This window comes from Eutrigla gurnardus, assembly GCF_963514095.1.
Source record: "Eutrigla gurnardus genome assembly, chromosome: 3".
Classification (NCBI taxonomy): Eukaryota; Metazoa; Chordata; class Actinopteri; order Perciformes; family Triglidae; genus Eutrigla; species Eutrigla gurnardus.
The window spans coordinates 26,360,252-26,385,682 of record NC_139917.1 but is presented as its reverse complement, the minus strand read 5'-3'; the positions used below and the strand labels follow the sequence as shown (position 1 = coordinate 26,385,682).

Genomic DNA, 25,431 nt, shown 5'->3' with positions numbered 1-25,431 from the left:
TGAAGCTACCGGGGTAAATCAGGAAGAGAATGCAGCGCAGCTGGGTTAACGCTGACATTTGAAGCAAGTCTCGGGAGTTTTACCCGGGAGGAACCGAGCGGACGCCCGTCGTTCGGAAGCTGCTGGACGGACTTACCTCTCCCCCCTTTTCCTCTCCCCCCCTACACAGTTTTGTGAGTTTTTTTTTTGCCTTTCGCGGTACCTGTCAAGTGTCTCGGTGACAATAGCAACTTCCACTCACTGTGCGGCTTTAAAGTCACCTCGACTGCCATTACGACCGAGCGGAGGAGAGGCAGGTAAACGGGACTGCGCCCCCACCCCCCCCTTGTTACCTGCAGCTTTTAACGGCGTTAATCCAGAACCCGACCGGGATCAAGTTACGGACCAGGGGGGGAAAAGAGAGGAATAGTTCACGGTGGAGTGAAGCGGCGACCATATATCTCGTCCCGCGGTGTCAACGGCTAACATTTGCGTCTTTTTTTATTTAATTTATTTTTTCCGCTAAACAGCTTTGGATGGGGAGGAAAACGTTGGGTTTGTGTGCCTGCAGACTGTCAACAACTCAGCCGAAGGGGAGATAAGAGCCCTCTTTTATTTCTTCCCCCGACGTCGGCGGCACTGTCACCAACTGGAGGTGAACAGGTGCCTTACCTGTGAATCACCACCTGTCCTTCTTTCCTTTTTTTTCTTTTTTTCTTTTTTTGTTGAGAGAGGCTAAATGGCTAGCGAGGAGACCGCGGGCGGCGCTGCGCAGCCGGGGGATGGAGAGGATGGGAGACCGGGCGCCATGGCGCTGAACCCCGCGGTGCCCATCCGGGGGATCAAGATGAAATTCGCCGTGCTCGCCGGCCTGGTGGGAGTTGGGGAAGTTTCCAACCGAGACATCGTGGAGACGGTGTTCAACCTGGTAAGCTGATTACTGAGAGCTCAGGACAGGCCTTTAGAATAGCACGCTGTCACACACCGCAGCACTGACGGTGACATCTCAACGTTTTGCAAAGAAAAACAAACAAAGTCTGACATCATCCTCGTCTGCATAACGTTGCAATCCAAAATGATAGAATACTTTAGAACCAGTGGTTTTACTGTGACTTGTGAGCAACACACATTGAGAAACTTCCATGAGTCTTATGAGAGATTACTTTCATTATTATCATGTGAACTATTCTTTATTTATTGCATCTGAAATAGCTTCGCCTGCAGCATTTAGCTGGTTACAGTTTCTCGTTACAAGCTTGTCATCTCATTTGCTTTAAAATAAGAATCATGCTCTAATTGGGTCTGTGTGTGTATATATAGCATGTAATTATTAGATTCACACAAAGAGCTTTAATTACATAAGAGAGGTTGCTATGTCAGGAGAATGATCATGGCTGTTGAAGTAGTCAGCTGGCATTTTTATGTGTGTGTGTACGTGACATATCCAGGTCAGGCAGTGTGTGTGTGTGCCTTTACTGCCTACTACCTGTTGGCCGCCCTAAAGTCCTTTTCCACCTTTGTCTGCAGCACTGATAGCCCCTTTTTGCCGCCTGAGTTATAAACCGTGCAGCACCTGTCTGAGAATGAATGAACCTGCCGGTAACAAGGAAGTTTAGAGAATGCTCAAATGTAGTTTGGCTGCCTGGGCGTTCGGGAAAAGGGGAACGATGTCGAAGTGGAACCTGCAGAACTGCTTTGTCACTGTGGCAACACAATAGAGTCCTTTTAGAAAAAGGGAGGCTCATCCTCCATGTCTGTAGTCAAGTTTTGCTCCAACACCAACCCCCATAGCGAGGTAATGAGTACACTTCTCCTCGCTTAAAGACTTAAAAAACAACAAAAAACCCCAATACACAGATCAAAAGTATTTGTAGATGGTAACTATAGCTACTAGATACATTTCTTCTTGCCAAGCCTGCGATGCAAATGGAAATATATTGGGTTTTCGTTTAAAAATCAATTTCCAAAAATGTTCCCGGCGCAGCAGTAAATCCTCACATTTGAGATGCTGGAACCAGCAAATATTGAATTGATTATCAACTAAGCGCCTCAGCTGTAGCATTGAGCTGTTTCGCAGTGACACGGTTCCTCGGAAGAGTCTCGGTGCAAAATGTTTTGCTCATTGCATACCAATGAATGAGAGGATGCATATTTTGAAAATAAGGGCCAGGGATTTCACTAATTTCTTGCGACCTTGGTCACAATTCCCCCTCCCCAAGTTTGATATTTTCATAATCGGAGTCAGACAAACGTGACTGCCGTGATGTATGAAGCAGAAAATCTGATTAATGTCACAAGGAGGTAACAAACTCTAAAGAGAGATTGCTAATTACTGTTTTTTTCTTTTTCTTTTTGTATTTTCTTGAGGCGAAGAGACAGCCAGGTATATGTTTTTGACAGAAATATCAGTGTGACGCTCTGGCTGTGCCCTTGGGACTCCATGTTTAGCATGGTCTGTGTCATTTTAGTGCTTTGAGCGATGGCACCGTGCATTTCATTACGCTCACCACCCTCCACACTCTGGCTCTCATACCCTCTCACATCCTCGGCTCCTTCAATTGGGTGATAATGTGATTTACCACAGAGGCCAGAGTCTCCCCCTTTAGCAGTATCTCATTTGCAGCCTTCCCAATGCACGAATCCTCCACTGTATTTGCTCGAATGCAACACAGTTTCCCCAGGTGGGTATATCTTAAAATATGCTAGTGTGACCTAAAACGGTGGTTGTGATAACTTGCGACACACATGGGCTTGTGTTTTGAACAGAAGAGGAAGGTTATTACGCGGCCTTGCCTGTTTTTGCCTCATATCTTTAGTTTTCTACAGTAGGTGTGTTTCTGTGTGGTTTAATATCCTGAACCAAAAGCCACACATTCACTAGTCTTTCATATTCTGCCTTGTCATGGTTAACTGTCTAAGTTGACAATATCAAAAGTTGAGCTAGTGCACGGAAACCTTTTTTTTCTTCATTTAATTTATTTTTTCATGCATTTGAAACCAAGCATAAGCGCAGTAGTACCACCTCGAGATGTATCTAGACCCCCCTCCTCCCCTGCTGGCTGATTAAAATAAATGGCAGGTTTACACCTCTCCCAGTAAGCTTGCCATTTTTGCTGTGCAGAATGTAAAGTAAGTCCATCCACACAGGGTTTTTCAGCAAAAATACTTAATGGAAACATTTTTTTTACACAAGTTTAACATAGGGCTGCACAGTTTGGTAATAAAAAGCCTTTCACCCTGTTAAGCCAATCAGCAATAAGCATATTCTACACTCAATCAAAGACCTAGCTTCCTGTCTGACTGTTCAGTTTGTGGCCACCCAAAAATCAAAACCGTGTCAGATAAAACCAGTGGCATTGTGGGCAGCAGATTACAGCTGCCAAGTTCACACAAACTGATTATACAGTACGCTTCTTGAACCGCACTAAAGTAGTGATGAGCAGCCCAGAGAAGCCATTGGAGACCTGTTGCTTGCTGCCTTGACTCACTATAGTTTACTTGATCTTTTTAAAGGCAGGTAGCAACATACAGTCACTTGGTGTGAGCTCCTGTGCTGCAAGTACCCACAGTTTTACAGGAAGCAGCATTGTTTTGGTCTCTTCATTTGGCTAACCAAAACAATATGCTGAAAGCTGCAGAGAGCTGCTGAGTGGGTTGTTGGTTTCTCACTTGTGTTGTTTGCAGCTGTCTGATGCATCTATCTCCTGTTGTCATTTTCTTTTAACACTACGGCGGGTTTAGCTAGCAGGCGCATTGAAAGTGCATGTTCATGCAAAGACAGTTTCCTTATTTAATACATGCTAAAATAACATCTCCTTACGTTGGATACTAATGGATGAGACAAAGATGATGCATGATGAGCGCTCCCAGCACCAGCTTCTGTGTTAAGTGGCAGAATCAACGTTAAAACATTAACACGGAAACAAAAGGGAACGCAAAGATTAGAGCATTAGGGCCCTTCTGATGAGTCTATAACTATAGAATGGTTAAACTCGTGCACTTTTATTAAGCATTGGAGATGACTGTTATAATATTGGCCGACCCCTTTCAAAAGGAAAACAAAAGATATCTTTAAGATTATAATTCTAGCTTTCACACAGTAGCTTCTCTGTAAACCATTGACGAATGTAAAACTTTGGCGCTCATGGCTCTTTTGTTCGGTGACACAGGAGATGGGAGACTCTGTGTGGAATGTAACTTTGGCTTTACCTGAAGTCAGGGTCCTATAGTTGGCTGGGAAACCGAATCTATCTATGCACATGGTTGCATTCATCTCATTATTTGTTTCTATTAATGTGCGATGCTGAAAGGCCGTAACAAAGAGATTTTGTTCTGTTCCAGGACTCTTTGGATTTCAACACTCTGATGATGATTAACTACGTAACAGTCATTCACAGAGCCCTTTAGTTTCAGGCCTGGCATCATTTTTTTAAGGACAAGTTCATGTTTTAAATTTTTTTTTTTTCTATGTTCTCATTTCTTGAACCACCGATTGTTTTTTGCCAGTTTAAGTGCAATTTGCAAAGATGAATCAATTAGTTTTCTGCTATTAAATTAATCGCCATCTAATCAATTAATTGGTTTGAGTAACACAAATGAAATAATTCACTGATAAATTAATATTTGTCTGATTTCTTCACCTCTCTGTGACGGTAAAATGATTATCTTTTAAGTCATGGTCAAAGTGAGATATTTGATGACGTCATCTTGGGCTTTGACATTGACATTTCTTCACCATTTTTGGAGACCAAACAACTAGTCAATACAATAATCAATCAACAATGAAAATCCCCCAAATTAGGCTGTAGCTATATCTGGATGGTCCTGCTACGTGTCACGTCTGTAAATATTTCATGCTATGAGCCTGTATTTAGTTCCCTTCGGAAGTGGCAACTACAGGAAAAGTAGACGCCTTGCTTTGTTCTGAATTTCAGGTTTTCTGAACGTCTTATAACTGGTTTATTGTATTTGTTGAGAAATATTTAAAGTTGTCATTCTTTGGTTGGATATGCACAGTATCTGCTTGATGGGTGTGTTGTTGCCCTCTTCATCATCCGTTTTACTGATGTTGACACAGAGGATCCTCCTTTGAGATGTTGGCTGTCATAAGTGAAATTAATTGTTCCAAACTACATCTTCCCAGTGTTTCTTAAAATAGCCCACTGAGTACCTTTTCTTACACACCACTGCAGGGGAGAATCATGCAAAGCAGCTTTGCTCTGAATTTATAATGTATCAGGTTTTAAGGATCGTGAAATTGATTTCTCTCGCTTTACTTTTGGTATCAGCAGATCAGCAGAAGCTATTTTTTGCTGGAATAACTCAGCAGTTAAATAGGGAAATACAGTATAGTAAAAGTAATTATTAAATATAATGCACTCATTAACCCCCAGAGATGGTTTTAGTTGCATGTGCCAAGGTTTTTAACGATGCAAATATTTTCCTGTTAAATCCCTACGTGGAAAGAAGGAATTAAAATCAATAACCAGCACAATAACTGGAGTTATGAGAGGAACAACATGGCAGCTTCTTTTTAATTCCCTGCCTACAAGTATGTGCATATGATGTCGACAGGAATGCAACAAACGCACAAACTATCCCTTCAGTGGCACACAATAACACAAGTGGTAGGGGAGCGAGGGCGATCCTTGTCCTCTCTCCAGGCATGCTTTGCCCTCTGGCAGTAACAAAGAGCCCTCTAATCTGACACATGAATGAAACCCTATCTGCTTCTCTCTGTTATCTGTCGCATCAGCCCAATTCCACGGTCACACCTTTCCCTCCACTGTCTCCACTGTCGCTGAAAGCACTTGGGGGGCTGTTGTCTAAATAAGCATCACTGTGTATAGTCTTAAGTGCCCGATTTGCTTTATTTCCTAATATTATCTTCAATGCTAGTTTGACACGCACACACGGTAAAAACACAGTTCACACTGAGCAATGACATTCTTATTTTGCATTTTCCCTTCACACGATGACCTCAAATAGAAAATATGATAGAAAAACATGTAAATATATACCAAAAACTGAAGGTATAAATGTGTAAAAATATGTACAAAAGAACTGTGCAGTTGAGCAGCACTTTTGTATAGGCTCAGAGAAGATATGAATATAGTGCAAATATGAAGATATGGATATAAATAGATGAATGAACATGGTGCAAATATACAGTTCACAGAGTTTTATGTGCGACGGTCATTCAGCAGCCTAATGGCTTGTGGGTAGAAACTGAGTCTTGTTTTAAAAGGGCATTTAATTACAATACATGTTTACAGTTGCAGCAGTAAAACCAACTGGATGCTTGTCACACAGGTTTGACAAGCCAGCATGCAGTTTAGCTGCGGCTGAATGTCCGTTTTCTGCTTACCAGCATAGTTTGTCATTATTTAGCCCCCAAGCAGATCAGATAATATACCCCATCATGCGTCCTCATCTGCTGTGTGCTGACAAACAAGCAGATGGCCTCGGGATCCAGCGATGTTTGAAAGATGTGTCAACTAAGGGGCCCTGAAATGTCTTGAACAACGCATAACTTGAAAACTTGCTCCACATGGCAATTTGATTTTAATTGTTGTTTTGTCTTTCCCTCCTAATTGCAATGAGACCTTGACGATGTTGTTGGAGGGTTAGGGTTATTGTGCGCAAGCTGTCACAGCATTGTGAGACGGCACAATAATCAATTAGTTTAATTGTATACCGGTATGTATGTTTCAGCCCAATGAGCCTGCTTCTAATTATGAATTTGTGTGATTTCGGTGCGCTCACTTTTAGACTAATTGCTTTGTGTGGCAACATGGAAACGTAATACATTTTCTACTCGACACGATGCTTTCCAAAGTCAGGTGTTACGTTCTGGGAGAGAGAAGTCACGATAGACATAGAAATCTTGTCTGTTCTTTACTTACAAGGTTGGTTTTAAAGCAGTGGAAATAAATATTCTGAGAGAGCAAACCTTTAGAAAACGAGAAAATGTTGTATTGTATTTTTTTCTTTCAGTCAAACAATGAAGCCGTACTTCTTGAGTGCACACTCTCTCTGCAAACAGCAGACTCCCTTCTCTATTCAAAGCATGCAACTTCAAGTTTGCTTTTCAAACATTTGTTAAATTGTTGAGCTTTAAGTAATTAACCAGTCTCAAATATTTTCTCTCCATCTGATGCTGCCTGTTTTTAGGCAAGATATTTTGAAGCATGCACACGTGTTTGACTAATGCCTACTGGTTACACTTATGCACCCGCCTTGCCAGCACTGTAACTTCTGCCACCCTAATGTGCTAACATAGTGGTTAAAGTGACACGTTGGAACACTACAGCAGAGCTTTTGGCTTAAAGGGGAGCAGCGTTAACCTCCCAGTCCCCTATCTTCTCCTCACAGTAGGGGGTGTAATGATATGCAAATACTGCTTGCCTGCCAGCAAGGTTCCAGTGTTGGATGTTAGATAAGGTGTGAATATTAAAACATAATATGAAACGCTGCTCCTTTTTGTTGGAGATGTTATGTTAAAGCCTTTAGGTGTTGGCTCACCTCGGTTCCCGTGGGGGAGATCTCTCAAAGGAAAACACAATATAATTGTTAGTGATCATAGGAGCTTGTAACAGGTTTAATGCACCGTGCCTTAATCCCAAAACATTTTTCCTCTCTGCTTTCTGTATCGCTGTCTTCTACCTTTTCCCCCCCTTGGTTTTAGGCAGATTAATTATGCATACATTTGATGATTAAACACACCTGTAAATATTACATGAAGATATACATCGTTTGGACGTCTCTTGTGAAGAAAAGGCTGTTGAAGGCTCACTGTGATAGAATTGGGAATCTGGCAAATGTCACACGGTCTTCTGCATGATGCAGCACGGCCCAAGAGTTATGCTTATTATTATATTATTTCCAATGATATGACATCATATTGCCGTAATGGTTTTGAATTAAGTGTCGTAAGTTATTATACAATACTTTCTTTCAGTGTAGGGTTTGATGTCCAACCTCTCTTGACTCCTGTAACCTTTATTCAAATAAATTATGATTTTAGCAAATGTAATTGCTGTAATTTGCAACTCATTTGCACACAATAATTTTGTTCCCATTGACCTTTTTAGCAGTGCTACAAACTCTGATGATACAGACCCCTCATCATTGTGACAGCTTACACGCAGTCACCATTAAGTTCGTAGCTCCCTTTGGCCCGGCAAGGATATTTGGCATAAAGCAATAGCGACCATTTAGGCTGTTTTGCTCCATGCTTTTAAGGAAATGTTGTAGTTGCAGCCTGTGGCATATTCTGAAGTCCTTTCATAGCCATGAATTAGACTGCACCATTCTACTCGCCTTAAGAGATCGTCTGCTTCCCCCCCTATCCCTTAGGTGTTTTGTAATTTAGTTTATCAAAATATCTCCATGCTTATTTATTACTTAGCCATGCGTGTGTGATAGGGCTGCCGAGTTCAGCCGGGTTCTGTTGAGGTAAGGTTCATGTTTAAGGTGTATCTCTGTCCAGGTGGCACAACAATCCAAACTTCTGCCCGGACTGGAAAATCAGGTGTGTGTCTAAATGGCAAAGATTGATGGCTTATATAATCTGGCTCTGTACCAAATGGAGATATCGCAATGTAAACATTAATTTGACAAAATTACTATTGTACCTTGCTATGTACTATGGACAATGCATGGTGCTGAATTAGGCTTAATAACATAAATGCATAGATAACAGAAGAAACAATAGCTTACCTGCACAACTAATTCGTTGACCAAGCTAATGTTTGATCCCCGTCGCCTCTATGTCTAAAGGTCTAGGTAAATTACAGGGCTGTGGATCTAGTCAAGGCTGCTGTACAAACCCAGAAATACACGTCTATTTTATTTAATCTAAGAAACCTAAAATAATGCTGAAACATGCATAACATTACAGGGCTGTGGATCTAGTCAAGGCTGCTGTACAAACCCAGAAATACACGTCTATTTTATTAATCTAAGAAACCTAAAATAATGCGGAAACATGCATAACATTAGAGGCCTGTATCTCCACTGCACAGTTTGTGTTGGTTGTCCAAAGCTGGAAAAATAACCTGGCTGAACGTGACTGCCAACCCCTAGATGTTTCCTCTACCCTTGACCTGCTTTCACGCTCCCTGCATCAGCAATCTGTTGCCAAGGTCTGGCATGCAACCTGTAGAGAGCAAAGACCACACATAAGAGATGCAGTCCATAAATAACCACCGCACAATCGAATGTAACACCGAATGGCTTAGTACTGGTGCGATGGTACATCTTGTATATCTCGTAAATTACCCCACTAATAATGCATGGAATGTTACCAAACTTTACATGATTCAAGATACGGCTGATAGCCCTATCTTGACCAATGTTGACCATCGCTAAAAATGCTTCTGAGGGGGTATTTGGCTGGATGGCATGGTGGAAATTACCTAGGGTGCATTTTACTCCGAACCATCACTTTAAGTCTTCAAGTACAGTTAAACTTTCTTAGGGATCTGTGCATTGCAGCCATAACTACCGCCTGCCAATTTTGCTCGATGGCTCTCAGACCACAAAAGGAAGTTCCTCACTTCCTAAGTGCCATAGTATTGCTGCAATCTCAGCCACTAAAACAGGAATTGAGTTCAAAGTGGCATTGTTTGCTTCTTCTTTTTGCCTTGAGTAAACCGCAAAGCTTAGCTGGCACACTTCCAATTTCATTAAATGTTGAAAACATTGAGTTGCTAAATCAAGAATCCTGCTTTTGTTTGCTCAGCTAGCATTAAGACATACATTGCAATTGATTGCAGTGATACGTGTAGCGTTACATCTTTGTCATAAACTGTGAATGACGACATTTTCTTCCACTGGCAAAACTGTTTTAATGACACTGCAACTTTTCCAGGACAGCAAACTATCCATTCAGACCGCACACCAGTCCATGACATTGTCCGTGACATTACAAATTACAAAAAATTCAGCATGACACACTCTGGTTTTCCAGATATCCATCAAGAGTGTTGTGAGTAAACACAAGTTAATGTTTTATTCTTCCAGACAGAACTTATACTTAATATTGGGTGAGGTCTGGCTAGTTCAAATGAGGTAAACTTGCTCAGTGGAGGTAATTTCTCTAATAGTCGCACATAAGTTTGCACCACTGTTTGGCCCCCTGTGAAAGTTTGTCTTTTGGTTTGTTTGCATTCCAAGCACCAGGTTCTGCAGCAGGAGAGTGATGATGAGGAGGAGGAGGAAAGGTTGTGGAGGAGTGTGCATAGCTTAAATTAATGAACTTGGGTATGAGTTGATGCAATCCACACCCAGCTATTAAATCACCTGCGGGAGCCACAGATGAGGCAGTATTTCTGGTATTTATAAGGCTGTTGAGCCACAAACAGTAAATAAAACAACTGATAAATCAGGTTTACTGTCTCCTGATCATTACCTGTGATTGGAACATGCAGCAATGTCCACGACCCTTAGGGAGTTGAATGTAGTGGCGAAGGTGAGCGATGACCATAAAATGCACGTGTGTCGTCGTGCACTCTTGATGGGATTAGTGCGGTTTTGTGGAACTAATGCACCATGGTTAACACTTTGTATTGGAAGCATGTTGTTAAATTGAAACATAGCAGAAGGGAACGCATTATGATAAACCTTTTATGGAAGCTGTACTTCTATCATAACATCTATTAATTTGAATCCGGCGGAACCATTATGAACAGCGTTGTAGGCCACAGGCATAGATGGATAGATAGCTTATTTACTGTGTGATCTATGAGTAACATGTAGCGGAGGGAGTAGCTGTTTGTTGAGTTTGGATACTGGATATTTTATGTTGCACTGAAACATTTTCAGGATACTTGATCTGACAAATGTTGTTGTCGTTCGTTAGACCCCAACTGTTTTGTAACGTACATAAAAATCCTCGCATTTTAGATGATGAAACCAGCAAATGTTGGGGACTTTTACGTTGCAAACATAAATCCAGAAGTACTTTTTGAGATGTCAAAAGAATGATGCGGTAGCCCATAAACAGTCAGACCGTGGCAACATCAGGCAACGCCATCATAGAGCTACAGGCCCATCAGACAGGGAGCACCTGGTCACAAGCCTCGCAAAGTAAATGTTAAAAGGTCGCGTGTGCTCATGCTGGAACATCACTGGGGTTATCAATTTGGCAGTTTACATCATGGATGTTTCATTGAATTATGCCCAAGTCATCAAGGTTCAACAGGAAGTTTTAGAGTCCCAGAGGCAACTGTCTCCTTATCTGAAACCTCCAAAAACATGGCTTTTTGTCCCCAAGTTCTCTCTATATTTTCTTCATGTTTTAGGCCCACAGATCACTTATCCTTTTCTGGTTTTGGTGCACTATGTTTGTCTTACCCTGTATGCTGCAACTGTATTCATTTCATTTCAATATAGCATGAAAATCGCGTTGCCATGCATGCATGCTCCGTAACGATAACATTTACATTCCAGTGTATCTCTGATAGGGGCGTAGGCAGGGTTCACATTGGATCGGTCAGTCCATCACAAGTTTTAAAATCAGAACATGTTATTGTACGTATTATTTTCCATTGTATCCTTGGTCTCCACCTCACCACTTTTAACATTTCTACTCCGGAGATGAAGGAGCGGCTTAATTTCCTGTAATTCATCATGTGTGCTACACCAGGCGTGGTACTGGCTGGCTTACTGCCCACGGACACATTCCCACAGCGCGTGCCTGCATCATAACATTGACTGAACTAATCAATTATTAAATGTGATGACATTTTTTTTAACAATACATTTTAATCATTTAATTAATTAGTCGATGCCGCCCTAAATGGCCCAATGATTGACTGGTTTTAAACTAGCCTTCGCTGCACGCAGCGCTGTATTCAGTAGCTTTTGAGAACTTTGAGACTTTATGGAAATAGATTGAGGAAGCTGCTGTGACAAAGTTGTGTACAAACCACAGGAATGGAGGAGAAACAATGTGATGAATTATGCTGCAGACGGTTTCCTGGTTCCCCATTCAGGGTTTCCTCCAGGAAATTGTTTAACTGAGGTGCTAAGCTGCCCAGATTCTGTCACAACTGGTCTCTTGACACATCTCTTAAGTAGATAATGGCCTAAACAATGGTTGCATTTGGTCTAACATGGTCCTAAAAAGTCTTACAATTACAGTTATAATTATTTTATTGTTATTATTATTTCTGGGGCATTATATCGTCCTACAAGCGTAGTCTAATGGCTAACATTGGCTTGATTTATACATGAAAGGTCTTTTCACTACAAAGTTAACTCTTTTTTTATTACTTCCCTTCCACAACACTGTCTGGGGAAAATTGGAGGGAATTGTTTACTCCAAATACTGCTGGAGAAGCATCGTATTAGTTTCAGGAAAACCTTGAGAGTACATTTGGTACAAATTGTTGAATGTGAAGAAAAATGGTTGTTTCAACTGAAAACTTTACAGGGTAGTACCCTTTAGATCGAAATGACTGCTTAAGGGTGGGGTCCACGTTGATATTCTCACTTCACTCCTCCATGCACGAGGGCAGGCTGGATGTTTATCTCTTTCCTTCTTCAGCTCCCTGATCCAGCTGCTATTTTTAACATGTTCCACCAGAGCCAATCTTCCTATTTACTGCCACTATGCAAACTAAAATTATAGGTGTTGCTGTGTCAAACAGTGAGATTCTCTGTTTGTCAAATCACTTCTTTCCATGTCTGCTCTCTGGCAATCGCCTCACATTAACAGAGAAAAAACATTCTTCAGCATGGATTTTGTTAACACTGGGCATCTTATTCCAGACAGAGATCACGTAATTTTCACGTAGAAAGCCGTGTAGTCACTAGATCATGTTTGAGTCTTGCTCTCATTCCAGAAGCAGACTACTTTAGGGAAAGTTGCTTTGGAAAAGATTTCCCTGAACCCTGGACTCTGATGTCTAATGAGGACCATTTCCTGACCAGCCTTTTCCGTATGTTGACAACAGAAGCCAAATTGCCAGATAGTACAAATCTTAAAGAGGTCTGCTTTTCACCTCCTGGCGTAATGCTTCGCTATGCCTTGAAAATAGTCAAAACACAGCTTCTTGCTTTAGTTCAAGAAGTCATCCAAGTGCATGTACTTTATCTATGTGTGTGTGTGTGTTGATGGACTAATATGTGACAAACTGTTGTTAAAGATTACACATCCCCCCTCCTGGTTAGGGCAGTGCAGTGGACTGTGAAGGAGAATTTAGTCCAGTTTATGAGGAAGTTCTATTTTGGGGGATGGTAGCATAATGAATGGTTGAAATGTATGGTGGATCCTAAGTATGGTAGCGGCTTTCCTTTTTATTGTTGTGGATATTAGTCTCTCCCATCAAACTGTGCAGATGGCATAATTTAACATAAATAATGTGATTGCATGAAATAATTCTATTTAATATAATCTTAAAAACAGGTTTATGCAGGTTAGTTGTATCCTGTTTTCTGCATGTTGTGGATAAATCCAAACGGAAACGGTGTCTTGATTAGACTACTGCCTGGGCATTATCATGTTTAATGTAGTGTAAAAATGACTGTCATTGTTTTTAAAACAAAAGCTTGGAAGGTTGCCCCTCAGAAGATATTCTTAGGTGGTCCGGCTTTTAAAATATCTCTCTCCACCTACTGTACCTCTCCTCTCCGTCATCGTCGGCCTCGCATTGTAATGGAAGCAGACGAGAGAAAATGTACTCAACAGTTTCAGATGAATCTTCAAATTCATCTAACAATAAGAGCTCCAACATAGTTTAACAAGAATTTACTTCTCAGTGTTATCTTCCAACACGAAAAGATTATTTGGTGCCCCCATGGTGTCAAGTATTCATGAAGTGTATTTGGAAAAACATGTTGTATATGAAATGAGTCAGGTTTTTAAAAAACGGTCTAGCTGTGATTATTAAACCAGTGTATTCCATGGTCACCGCGTGCATAATTGTCACCACTTTACCTTGTACTCCTACTTTGACGGATGTAGAGCGGCTGGCTCATCCACCAGGCTGGATGTCGGTTTGATGTTAGACGACTGTTTTCAACAACAGGAACAAGCTGTATAACAAGACGGACAAAGTGGTTGCAATCCATGTGTTGTGTTATTGAGGGCTGCAGGGATGACGTATTTGTAGGCCAGTCTCGGGAAGTTGGCATCTCACTGGTTCCTCCGTCAAAAGGCCAATGGCATTTTGCCATTTGCATTTTGGATTATTGCAGAAAATAAGCTCTGTTTTGTTCAGCAAGAACCCCACACTGATTTTTTTTATGCATGAATGCAACCGGCAGAATTTACAAAAAAAAAAAAAAAAAATGAAATCCAACACGGTCACATGAGTGAGAGAATACACAACGAGGCTCTAACGACGGGCCAGGCGGGGGGACCGGAAGTGCAAAAATGCTGACTCATTTCTAGATTTTTAGGAGTCATTTTTGCAGCATTATATTACAAGTAGCACGAAGGGAGTGTGCAGAAAGCAAGCAGATAAAACTTGGTCGATAATATTTTAGGATTATTTTGCGTTATCTCATCTCGAGATGTACTTTCCTTTTCAGTACTAGTTAGTCATAAAAATAAACTGAAATACTGCCAAAACCACGAGCAATTGCTCAACTCTACATGTTCACCGTCATCCCACTTTTTATTTTCAGGTTTTTGTTCTCTACTCTGCAGTGTGTGTTTGCTTACACTGGAAGTTGGTAGACTTCCTTTTCCTGCTGCCACACAATTTAGCCATTAGGAGGAAATCCCACCAGCCTATTGTGTGTCACATTATGGCAGAAAACACTATAAATCCCATCTCCTAACACACTGAAATAGTAACAAACACGATGAATACTGATTAATATTCATAATGATTGCTCTTCCTGGGGGCTTGGTGAAACTAGCATGCCTTGGTGAAATATTTTGGGGAAAACATTTTCGACAGTCTGTGAAATTTGAAGTTTGACTGCTTTGTTTCCCTGTTAGTAGCAGATGCTGCGGTCATGGTGCGTTTAGGTGCTTTACGAAGCTTGGAATTTCTGGTTTCCAGCATACCAAAAAAAAAAAGCGGAAGTTTATTTAGGAAGGTTATATTTTTAAGACTTTATTGCGTATTCTGTAAGCTGGAGACGAATATGCATGCATATATGGAGATCATTGCAACTATATAACGACGCCACAGGGGCTGTTTTGTCAAATACCGTTTGCCCCTCTGTGTTTCCCCCTACCTCAACCTTATCCCTAACCACCTGGGGGGGGCGCTATCATTTTAACAGGAGGAAAACTCTTGGACGTGGGATCAGACTTGACATATGAACGGGTCTGTTGGACTCGAGGAGTTAAAAACAGTCCTGTAGTGAAAATCTCTTCACTGGTTTCAATCTGTGAAATGAATTTGTGCACCATGTTCATCACCGCCACTCCATTCCAAGTATTTGCCCAAATCTGATTAATCTTGCATACATAAACTGTATTCTGAATGTTGGTACCACTTCACGTGAAGTGTTGTCTATTGTAACGACATTATCAACACACTGCAACCACGGCATGATGTAATGCACGCGTTCTGTCCCGCTATTTCCTCTCATCTGCACCATCAGAAGCTCATTCCCTCATATCAGTGCTCGCACTGGAGGGATTTGAGGGATTTATCCGCCGGAGCCATTTCGACATCTCACATCAGTATGTTGGAAATGTGAGTTTTCATCAGCGGCGAGGAGCGCAGGATTATAAACTGTTGTCATATCACGATTCATGTTTTGGGTCACTGTGATGGATGTTTCGGTGCCCTGTTGAGAGGGAGGGGGGGTGGCTCTCGTGAAAGACTAAGCTGGAACTGCCTTTGGTTTGACAAGATAGCTCGTTAAAAGGATCCTGTTAGAAGAGCTGTTGAAAAAGTAGGCCAGTGGTGGTGAAAGCGTGGTCACTCTGACGGCACATTTGAGTATTTGGTTGCCTTGAAACTCGTTGTCAAACCGGCTTGTCGTGCTTAGTAATACATGCATACACATAAGCTGACCTTTTCCAGTCCTTGTGTAAAGAGCTAATTCAACGTAGCCTTAAAATGACATTTACATACACTGACGTCACCACAGAAAATGCTCTTCAAATGAGATAAATCGGATATTACACCCAGACTCATCGTCGCGTCGAACCCCTCCCGAACTGACGGATGATATCAAGTGATAAATGTTCTGTGTTCTGATTATTCAGAGCCATTCAAAAGCCCGATACGAGCCATGTGACAAACTGGAGACACGCTTAGACGTGAGCGCAAATTTGTCACGGGAGTTCTTCTATTGTTCGTCTCCGCCGTCGTCTCCTGCAAGCAAATTACTTTATATTCAAATGATTTCACCCACAGAATTAATTGCAGTTTCATTAGGGAGCAAACTGAAGGACGAACATAAACACGGACACACACACACACACACACACACACACACACACACACACACAAAATGGATGGAAGGTCTCATCACCCTGCAGTCGTGCCTTGGCAGCAGCAGTGTTCCTGCCTGTTACTTTTATCTGGTTAATTTCCTCCCCTTAGGTACAAAGTGGGCATCATTTGTTGCTTTTCTCTCCTCAGCATCACATGGCTGGCTGTAATGATTTAGAGGTCTGCTTTGTGTTGCTCAGAACTCAAATAGCTCTGCTCTTTTTGTACTTGTTCTATTCTCAGTCTGTGTTTCTTGCTCACTGCCAAAATGTGTGGTCTTGTGATTCGCACTAGACTACTAATCTGGATATAAATATTTGCTTTAAATTTATTTTAAAAAGTCCATCAATCCATTTTCCACGGCTTTACTGTGTTTCCTTCTTTTAATATGACAACTTTTCCTGTTCAAACAAGCTTAAAGCATTTTTTATAATTTGTCTTCTTTTAAATGTATTTCTTGGGTTCAAGTTTTTGTGGATGGAAACATATCATGACAATTCTTCTTCAAATCCCCGTTATGCAGCCAGTGAACGCAGCTGGCAGGTTTTTAATCTAACAAGGTTGCTGAAATGTGGTAGAAACATTGATCTCATGTCGGGCTTTGTCATTATTGACATTTGATTTCATATCTCGGCTTTCCAAGAATCCTACGGCCGCCGTTTGTCTCCCGGAAAAACAAGTCGAGCTCGGGCAAAAGATATGAATTGTGTACCATTTAGCCCTGCTCCCGTGTTGCTCTCCATGGAGACCACAGAAGCCTGTTTGTGCTTTGTGTTACGGCCCAGTGGCTGCCTGGCTGCTCAGCCATGATTAATTCAGGCAGGCCTCAGGGGAACGCAGCCAGGCTAGGTTACCCAGCCAGGGGTCTGGTGTCTAGCTGCCATGAAGACGCTTTGCTTTTAGCCGCAGAGCTCTCCTTGGCTGTAGCCGAAGCATGAAGCTGGCAACCCTTCACACCTGCTCCTGAAACGGAGCAATGGAAATGAATAGAATCGAACGATTTGTGAGAAATCGAAATATTGTAAACCTCTTTGACACATTAAATGTTCTCACTCTGCTATTTTAATTTGCATCAAGGTGACGTATCACAGACGAGTGTCGAGTATCACAGTTTATTGCTATATTTCGTACCCGGTAACATCACGGAGATAACCAGCTGCTGTGGGGTTTTCATACCAGTAGAACACTTGTATTGTGGTTGGACTGGCACAGTTGGTTAAGCCGTTTCCAGGTAATCGGAGCCCATTTCTATGTGACTGTTAATCTTTTACGTCCACCGACTCAATCCTATCATAAAATGCAGAACTGAAGAAAGTTTGCTTACTGCGCTATTCCATTTACTTGTGAGGGGAAACCTCTCGCCTCTATACTGTAGCTTTGATCTGGATTTTAATATTTGGATAGTATTTGGCAAAAATCTGCCCCATGGACTCTTTAGGAGAGAGACTTTAGTCTTACAGACTATAATGCTGTTTTGATGTTGAATTAACCAACAGATTCTGTTATAAGAGACAACGTCAGACTTTCCAGGTCTTTATTTGTCCTTCAGTCATTAAGAAACACACACACATGAGCAGATTACATCCCGTAGTCGTTTATTATTGTTTGCGAATTCCTCCTCTCCTCCAGTCAGCTCAGCGATCAGTATTTCACACATGGTGTCAAAATTGCATATGAGAAGGTTGTTTTTTCCTCCTCCTCCTCACTCTGCAGAATGTTGAGTCATTGTTTGGGTTTTCAGTCAAGTATTTTATAAAATAATGATCACTGCCTCTTTGGAGTTCCTGGAGTTTTTTGGCGTTATTTTCCATCAAACATTTGGTATTTAAAATTCTTTTTTTTTTAAAGTTCGGGGGAAAAAAGAATAAAAGAATCACATCATTTTAGCTCCGATTTTAAATATGGATGACCACACATAACTCATGTAGAGCTAGGGGGTCTTTCAAGATTGACTATCAAAAGGACCACACACCATGAGATAATGATAATCAATTTGTCTTAAAACTTTTCTGATTTGTGTGTGTGTGTGTGTGTGTGTGTGTGTCTGTGTGTGTGTGTTCTCTCAGTCTCCTTGGTCAGCTGACTGATGGATGGATGAGTCACACACGGATGTCAGGTTCATAAATCAACTGTTACTGTGGCAAAATGGCAGCCAGCATCCATTAATGGCAGACCTGGCTGCAATCTATTCCCCAAGTTAATAAATGGTCCTCTGTGGAGAGCTGTGTCCATTCATCATCGACTTGCTAAGTGACCAAAAAAAGAGGGGATGAATACAGGGCATTAATTGGTGTAGGAGTTATTGTTTTAACATGGGCTTATTGTGTTAACAGGTGGTTGGTGGTTATTTTGACTAAAATTATTTTGTTTGTCTTTTTTTTTTATTGTACAAGTTGGCTGTTTGCAAACCTAATTTGCACCCACAATTCCTTTCACCTCCTTTGTTCTGAGCTGGCAGCAGCAATCTCACATAAAAGCAAAACTCTCTGCATGGAAAGATATATATATATATATATATATATATATATATATATATATAAGGGAGAAAATATATGTAAGGATTTTTTGTGCAGAAAATAAATCATTCTGTATTTTCAGCTTGTTTTTCTGTCCATTTCAGAATGTAGATTTCTTTGTAAAATACATTTTAGTTCAAGATCTATTGAGGTCATGTTTTAAACATGACCTCCCAATAGATCTTGAACCCAGATTTATTTAGATAGACATTTTAAATGAACTTGACTTAATATATTTTGGCTCGTTGTATTTGTAATAATTGTGAATGATATATTATATAAAAAAAACGAGACTTCGTAGGTGAAGGATAAGGGAATTAGACTTGGTGTAAGGTGATGGATAGCATCATTGTTCTAATGTTGATACTTGACATGGAATAAAGAAAAGAGAATATCTGTGAGAGGAGGTTAAACAGACAATAGGTGACGTGTTTGTCAGTGTTATCACTTTATCCTCCGTCTTTAAGGATGTTATGGCAGCAGCTTTACCCCAATCTCCCCTCCTCCCCTATCTTATACTCAACACACACACACACACACACACACACACACACACACACACACACACACACACACACACACACACACACACACACACGCGCAGTTAATCCGACCTCACTCATTTTAATGGGACAGTTTCCATTCCCCGCACCAAATCGCATTGTTTTCCCATCCAGCCTGTCTAATGGCCGACTACAACTATCACGCTCATTTTTTGTGTGTCCAGTCACACCTCCTTGCTTCTCAACATGACAGCCTCACTCACATTATTAATTTGACATCAACATTGTTATTTTCCTTATCTTTTTCTATTAGGCAGGGTTCAATAATAAAACCGTCATCACAACTATTAAGAAATGACAAATAATGACATTTATGGCTCGTGCAATTTATTTCCGCACACAAAGAACATCACTCCTGTGCAATAAGACGAGCCTCGCCAGCTCTCCAACGAGCTTTCACTGGAAATCACTGTTAAGGCTGACTTACGTGGTGGGAGGCACACATTTACTTTCTCTCATGCTGCCATGAATACAATTTTTGTGTCTTTGATTCGAGATACGGGCGCGTGTAATTGGCTGTTTCTGAAAATGTGTTTTTATTCTCCCAACACAAAATAAAGCACATTCCTGCTGGTTTAATATGGACACGAGGAGGAGCATCACATCACATGTAGAGTAAAAACAGTGTTTGTTTTCTTGTATCTCATAAGTAAAACCTAATATAATCTGTCTGCCAGGCTGTGTCAGATGCTGTTAGTGTTGGAGGGCCTTCAGGAACAAAAGACCTCTAAATACACTTCTCACTGTTTGGCTCTATCTGGGCGTCTCGGTTTAACCGACATGGCTTCTTGTTTGGTACTTTTGTTTTGCTGAGGGGTTTATCACAGTGTCTCCAAGCGAGCTGTAAGCAGTTGAATCCACTGTCAGACAAACAGATATACAAATAGACTGACGGAGACCTGTGTCCCTCCCCTGACCTTTAATCCACTTGGCTAGAAGTAGCTCTGATGCATGATTAATCATCTGTAGTGGAGTGTGTGAACAGACATACATACATTTTGCCTTTTTGAAACTCTTGGTTATGTTTTGCTGCTGGTGATAAAAGAGGAATTGGTTGCTGTTTCTTTTATTGTTTGTTTAATTTATTCACTTTATTGACTGAAACACTTTCTCTCTCATCCCCCCCTTTCTTCTCTTCCATCTATGTATCGCTCCTTTCAGCTGGTCGGCGGCCAGTTTGACCTCGAGATGAACTTCATCATCCAAGAACCCGAGAGCATCGTGTGCATGGTGGAGCTGCTGGACAAATGTGAGCCCACCTGTCAGGCCGAGGTCTGGAGCATCTTCACCGCCATCCTCAAGAAGAGCGTCCGCAACCTGCAGGCGTGCACTGATGTGGGGCTCATCCAGCAGGTGCTCCAGCGTATATCCACCACCGACAGCATGATCGCAGGTAATGAAAGAAGTGTTTGTTGTTTTTCAGCTGAAGCCATTTATATTAATTCAGTTTTTCAGCTAGTACTCAATGCTGAACGGTGCTTGACCAAGACTTTGGGGTGGGCGGTATACAAGTTTCATCACTGTCACCTGTGCAACCACGGAGGGAGATGAAACACTCGACCTACATCACTCCCACACCATTAGAACATTATGGTAACTTGCAGGGTGCCGCGGTTTTGTTGTGGAACCTCTTGCTTTCAGTTTGGCGCCCATGTGAACAGCCTAGAGCAGCCACACTGCTGCAACTCGTATGCATGTAGTGAGCACACGGACAAAAAAAAAAATGAGCATCACACATCTCGAGGTGCCGCCTGCAGCCGAGCGCTGTGCTCAGGGTCCACGTGTCTGTAGACAGTCCAGCAGCATCAACGCTGCGTATTTTGAAACTCTTTTCTTCCTGTGGGTTCAGATGTAAAAGGCAGTGTCAGCGTTCGGTTTCTTCAAAGATAAATTCTTTTAATTTGAATGTCATACTCATTTTGACTTGAAAAGTGGGTGGAAACACTTTGAAATGCTAAAACTGTTTGTGGGGGTGGGGGTGGGGTGGAGATGCAGGTTGCTCAGCAACACAGTTCACTCACAAGTCAAAAAAGCATCACTGCTGTTACTAGGCTACTAACTGAACGGATCCCATTACATTTACATGATGGGGAAGGCTAAATGTAGGTCTATACATAATTTTAATTATTATTTTATTATTATTATTTGGAGCCCATAAATGCATTCATTCTTTAAAACATTTTTTATTGGAGTATCCCATTTTAATTTTGTAATACCATGATATAATAGTCAACCACATAACCCCCCGAAAATACTGCAGTATAATTTTGAGGTCATATCGACTGAAAGGTGTTTTCTTAATGAGCCTTTTTTTTGTGTGGAAGATGAACTGCATGTTCAGGAATCACTGGACTATTACAAATAAAGAAACCAGTTGTAAAGCTTGCTTTCCACTCCTCTTGTATACCATAAACGCATGGTTTCATCCCCCCTCATTGCCGACACTGTGCTGTGTTGCAGTGGAAGCAGACTAAGTCATACTTCAGTCTAGTCATTTGCCCATCTGCAAATTAGTCTGAATTAATCCTACAGTGTTCGGCTCAGTGAACTTTTGCCAGCGAGAACAGCGCTGGCCTGGAGGGTTTGTGCAGTCAGGCAAGGATGAAACAGCCCGGCAGTAACTAGGCAGTGAAAGTGATGTTTATAGTGATATTCACCACTGTACAAATGCTATGATGCAACCATTTGATTGCCATTAACCACTTAAAATGCCTCTTTATATTAAGCTTTAAGATGACACACTGTTTATTTTGTGCGTTTTATCACTTTCGGCGATCCAAAGCTGACAGGAAGTGGAGAGAGACGTGAGGAATGACATGCAACAATGGTCCTCTTCTGGGCTTTCAACCGGGGATGTAGGAGTTTATGTTAGTGTATGATCGATGCCTTAAACTCGGCCAGTGGGACGCCCCAACTTTTACCTTTTTTATTTTCTTTTATTGCATGTACAGTAGATTTGCAGACGTCTCTTCCCCCTCTTCACATCCTCTGATTTAAAGCAAGGGTTGTGTATGTTCACACTAGTCATAGATCTGTCACCGTGACACATCATCAGTCAGTCATGCCTTAGATTTGCAGAGTAGCTGGGACTCCAAGTGTGTGTTCTCTATTTTAAGTCTTCCTTTTTTCTTTCGTTTTTTTTTACTTGGGTCTTGCTGACCCTAATTTTATTTAAATATCTTCTTAGCTTCTTCTAGCTGTAGCTTCACTGTAATGTTCAGAAGGTCAAAATGTCAAGAAATAATTATGTCTTGGATCTATATGAAAATAATGACATCATATACCTCCTGGATTTAAAGTCGTCTCACCTTTTTAGAGTAATCCATTTGTGTTTTTGTCGTAATGTCCATGTTTAACCCTCGTGTGATTCTGTGTGTTTGTCTCGCAGACCTACTGGTGGACACGTTGGGCGTGCTGGCCAGCTACAGCATCACAGTGAAAGAGCTGAAGCTCTTCTTCAGCAAACTGCAAGGGGAGAAAGGCCAGTGGGTGAGTCAGAGGCACGCCACGGTGATCTGTCTTGGTTGTCTGGGACCAGCATGAGGAATGTGCAGGCAACACTTCAACTGCTGCCATCCCACAGGCCAGAGCCCTGGTCACAGGGACCAGATAAATCACGTGAAAGCAGATTACTTCTCCGCAGTGTTCTTGGATCCAGAGCAGCACGACCTCATTGTTGTTGGAGAAAACGCTCTGAACTCGAGTTATTCTTTTTCAGTTAATATTTATAAGACTTGGCTGTTACACACACAGTTTTCTAAAGATAGACTGCCTGAGCTGTGTGTGTGTGTGTGTGTGTGTGTGTGCATGCATGTTTGTGTCTATGAGGGAATAGCCACAGATGTATGATAGGTGAACAGAAGATAAGTTGGTACATCCAGGCAGGGCCGGTGGCACAGAGGGGGAGATGGAAGGGAAGGATAGTAACCTGTCAATCACCGACTCTAATCAAGTTGTCAAAGAAATAGGGCAAGTTGCTTTTATGCTTCTGAATTTCACCTCGGCTCTCGCCACCACTCCCACAAAGTGCTCTGGTACTGAGCACCATAAACCAAAACCTTTTGTTGGAAATCATAAAAATAAATCATCACTTTTATCACTCGCACAACATCCAGCTCCAACATCGGAATTCTGCGTGAGAATGATTTGTTCCGTGTGTTTGATGGGTGTACTTTGCAGTGCACAGTGCTTGTAGACAATTCTATTATGAAGTAAAAGCAGATGCTGAGTAATTCTCTCTGGGTGTCAAAGTCTGATGAGTCAAAAGAGGTAAATTTAGCACAAGCGGAACCAAAGCCGTACTTGCTTTTAATCTTTTGTGGCTGCATGCATAAACGTTAAGGGGTGTAACTGCTTCTCACTGCTTGAACATCAACACTATGGGCTGTGTAAAAATGATCCGTGCATGTTTTTGTATTTGTTCCTCAGCCCCGTCATGCAGTTAAGCTTTTGTCAGTTCTGAAGTACATGGCTCACAGGAACGGCCCCGACTCTTTCTTCAGCTTTCCAGGGAAAAACGCAGCCGTGAGTATCCGACATCATGTCAACCATTACACTGCAGAATGACAGAACTTTGCAACTTCCTGGTATGAATTTAGAGGCAAGCAGCAAGATTCCCTCTAAATGTTAATGCAAATACAAGCCAAGAGAATTACTGCCTTCCCAAAATGTGCAGTATAAAGACATTCTATCACAGACTAAGAGGGAGAAAGAGAGGATATTACATGATGAGCTCTCCTGAATTGTTTTATAGTAAGTGCTTTCTAAGCTGATTACCTGTTAGCCAGCCATTCACTGACCCATGCAGTTTCCCTCTAATTGATAAGCTTTACACATTCTCTTAGTTATTTCCTAGTCTGCCATTACAACACAGGCCTTTTTTGAAGCCTGAAGGGATATTGCTCTCTTGTTGAAATGTTGTAACGTCTATAGGAAATGAGTGGTCTAAATGTATCACATTGTGGCAGGACTATTCAAATCATGCTTTGAGAATTTCAGTTGTACCTTCCCTAAAACGTTAGTTTATTCAGAACCTTGTTCCTTTGCATCAGCATCATCGAAAATCAGGCCGTGTCCTTTTTTCTTGTCCTTCTGTCGATGCATAATGTGTTCATTTGTGTCCCGAACAAACCTGAATAGGTTTTGGTTGGAGAATGGCACATGATGACGAGCGTTGAGTGGACTCATTGAACAAAACACAATAAAATGCACGTCACAGAACCGGAGATTACCAGTGAATTGCTGCAGGAACCAAATTTAAATATCTGAAAAGTTCAGTCATTTCAATAACAATGTTACATTTGTCTGAGTTCTGCTTTTAATATCACTCCAGTCTTAGTGTTCATTGTACTGTAACTTTACAAAAACATGGCTTTGCTCATGCCTGCATCATTCGACCACTTTTATTAAAAGGGGTGCTGTTTTTTTTCTTCTTCCTGCCGCAGGGTATGATGTGGCATCGCAGTGTGTTCATTCAGAATCCTGTCAGGCTTTTTTTTTACATCATAACATTTCTTTGAGCATTCATGCTAAACGGTAAATGTAATTAAAGCAAACCGCTAATAATCTATTTAATGTGTTTTTGATGCATCTGTGGGAGTAAAGAAGAAACTGACTATTGTCACAGTAATATTTATTAACTTTTCATCTTTTCATTGTGTAAATGTGGATCACAGGAAGCTGTGTAAATGCACCACTGACTGTTGCTTTAGTGTACATAGTGTACCTGGTTTCCACCTTCTGACATTCAAGTGTACTGGTCTGCCATGTGGGTTTGGCTCTGGTTTGGTTGATTTAAACTCTATCAGTGCTTCTCTGTGTTTGCCAGCAGTGAATTTAAAAAGTGAATGTGTCTCTTCATCTGGTTGTGTTGCCCTGCTGCACACAAAACCATTATTTATGTAACAGTTTTGGCCCAGACACTTTATGAACTTGTGACTTAAGTTTCTCTGCTTTCAAGCT

At 41.4% G+C, this 25,431-nt stretch overlaps 1 protein-coding gene across 3 annotated transcripts in view; it reads left to right on the top strand.

The window, feature by feature from the left end:
* The window catches only part of lrba (LPS-responsive vesicle trafficking, beach and anchor containing), a 171,081-nt gene continuing 145,650 nt past the window's right edge, over window positions 1–25,431 (top strand). For 2 of the 3 annotated variants that reach the window (XM_084005725.1, XM_084005724.1), the window contains exons 1-4: window positions 1–907; window positions 20,632–20,863; window positions 22,859–22,959; window positions 23,899–23,994. In XM_084005725.1, the coding sequence (XP_083861851.1) occupies window positions 719–907; window positions 20,632–20,863; window positions 22,859–22,959; window positions 23,899–23,994 (618 nt within the window). In that variant the 5' untranslated portion in view covers window positions 1–718. The remainder of the gene's footprint in view (window positions 908–20,631; window positions 20,864–22,858; window positions 22,960–23,898; window positions 23,995–25,431) is intronic. The other variant, XM_084005726.1, reaches the window with a different exon arrangement.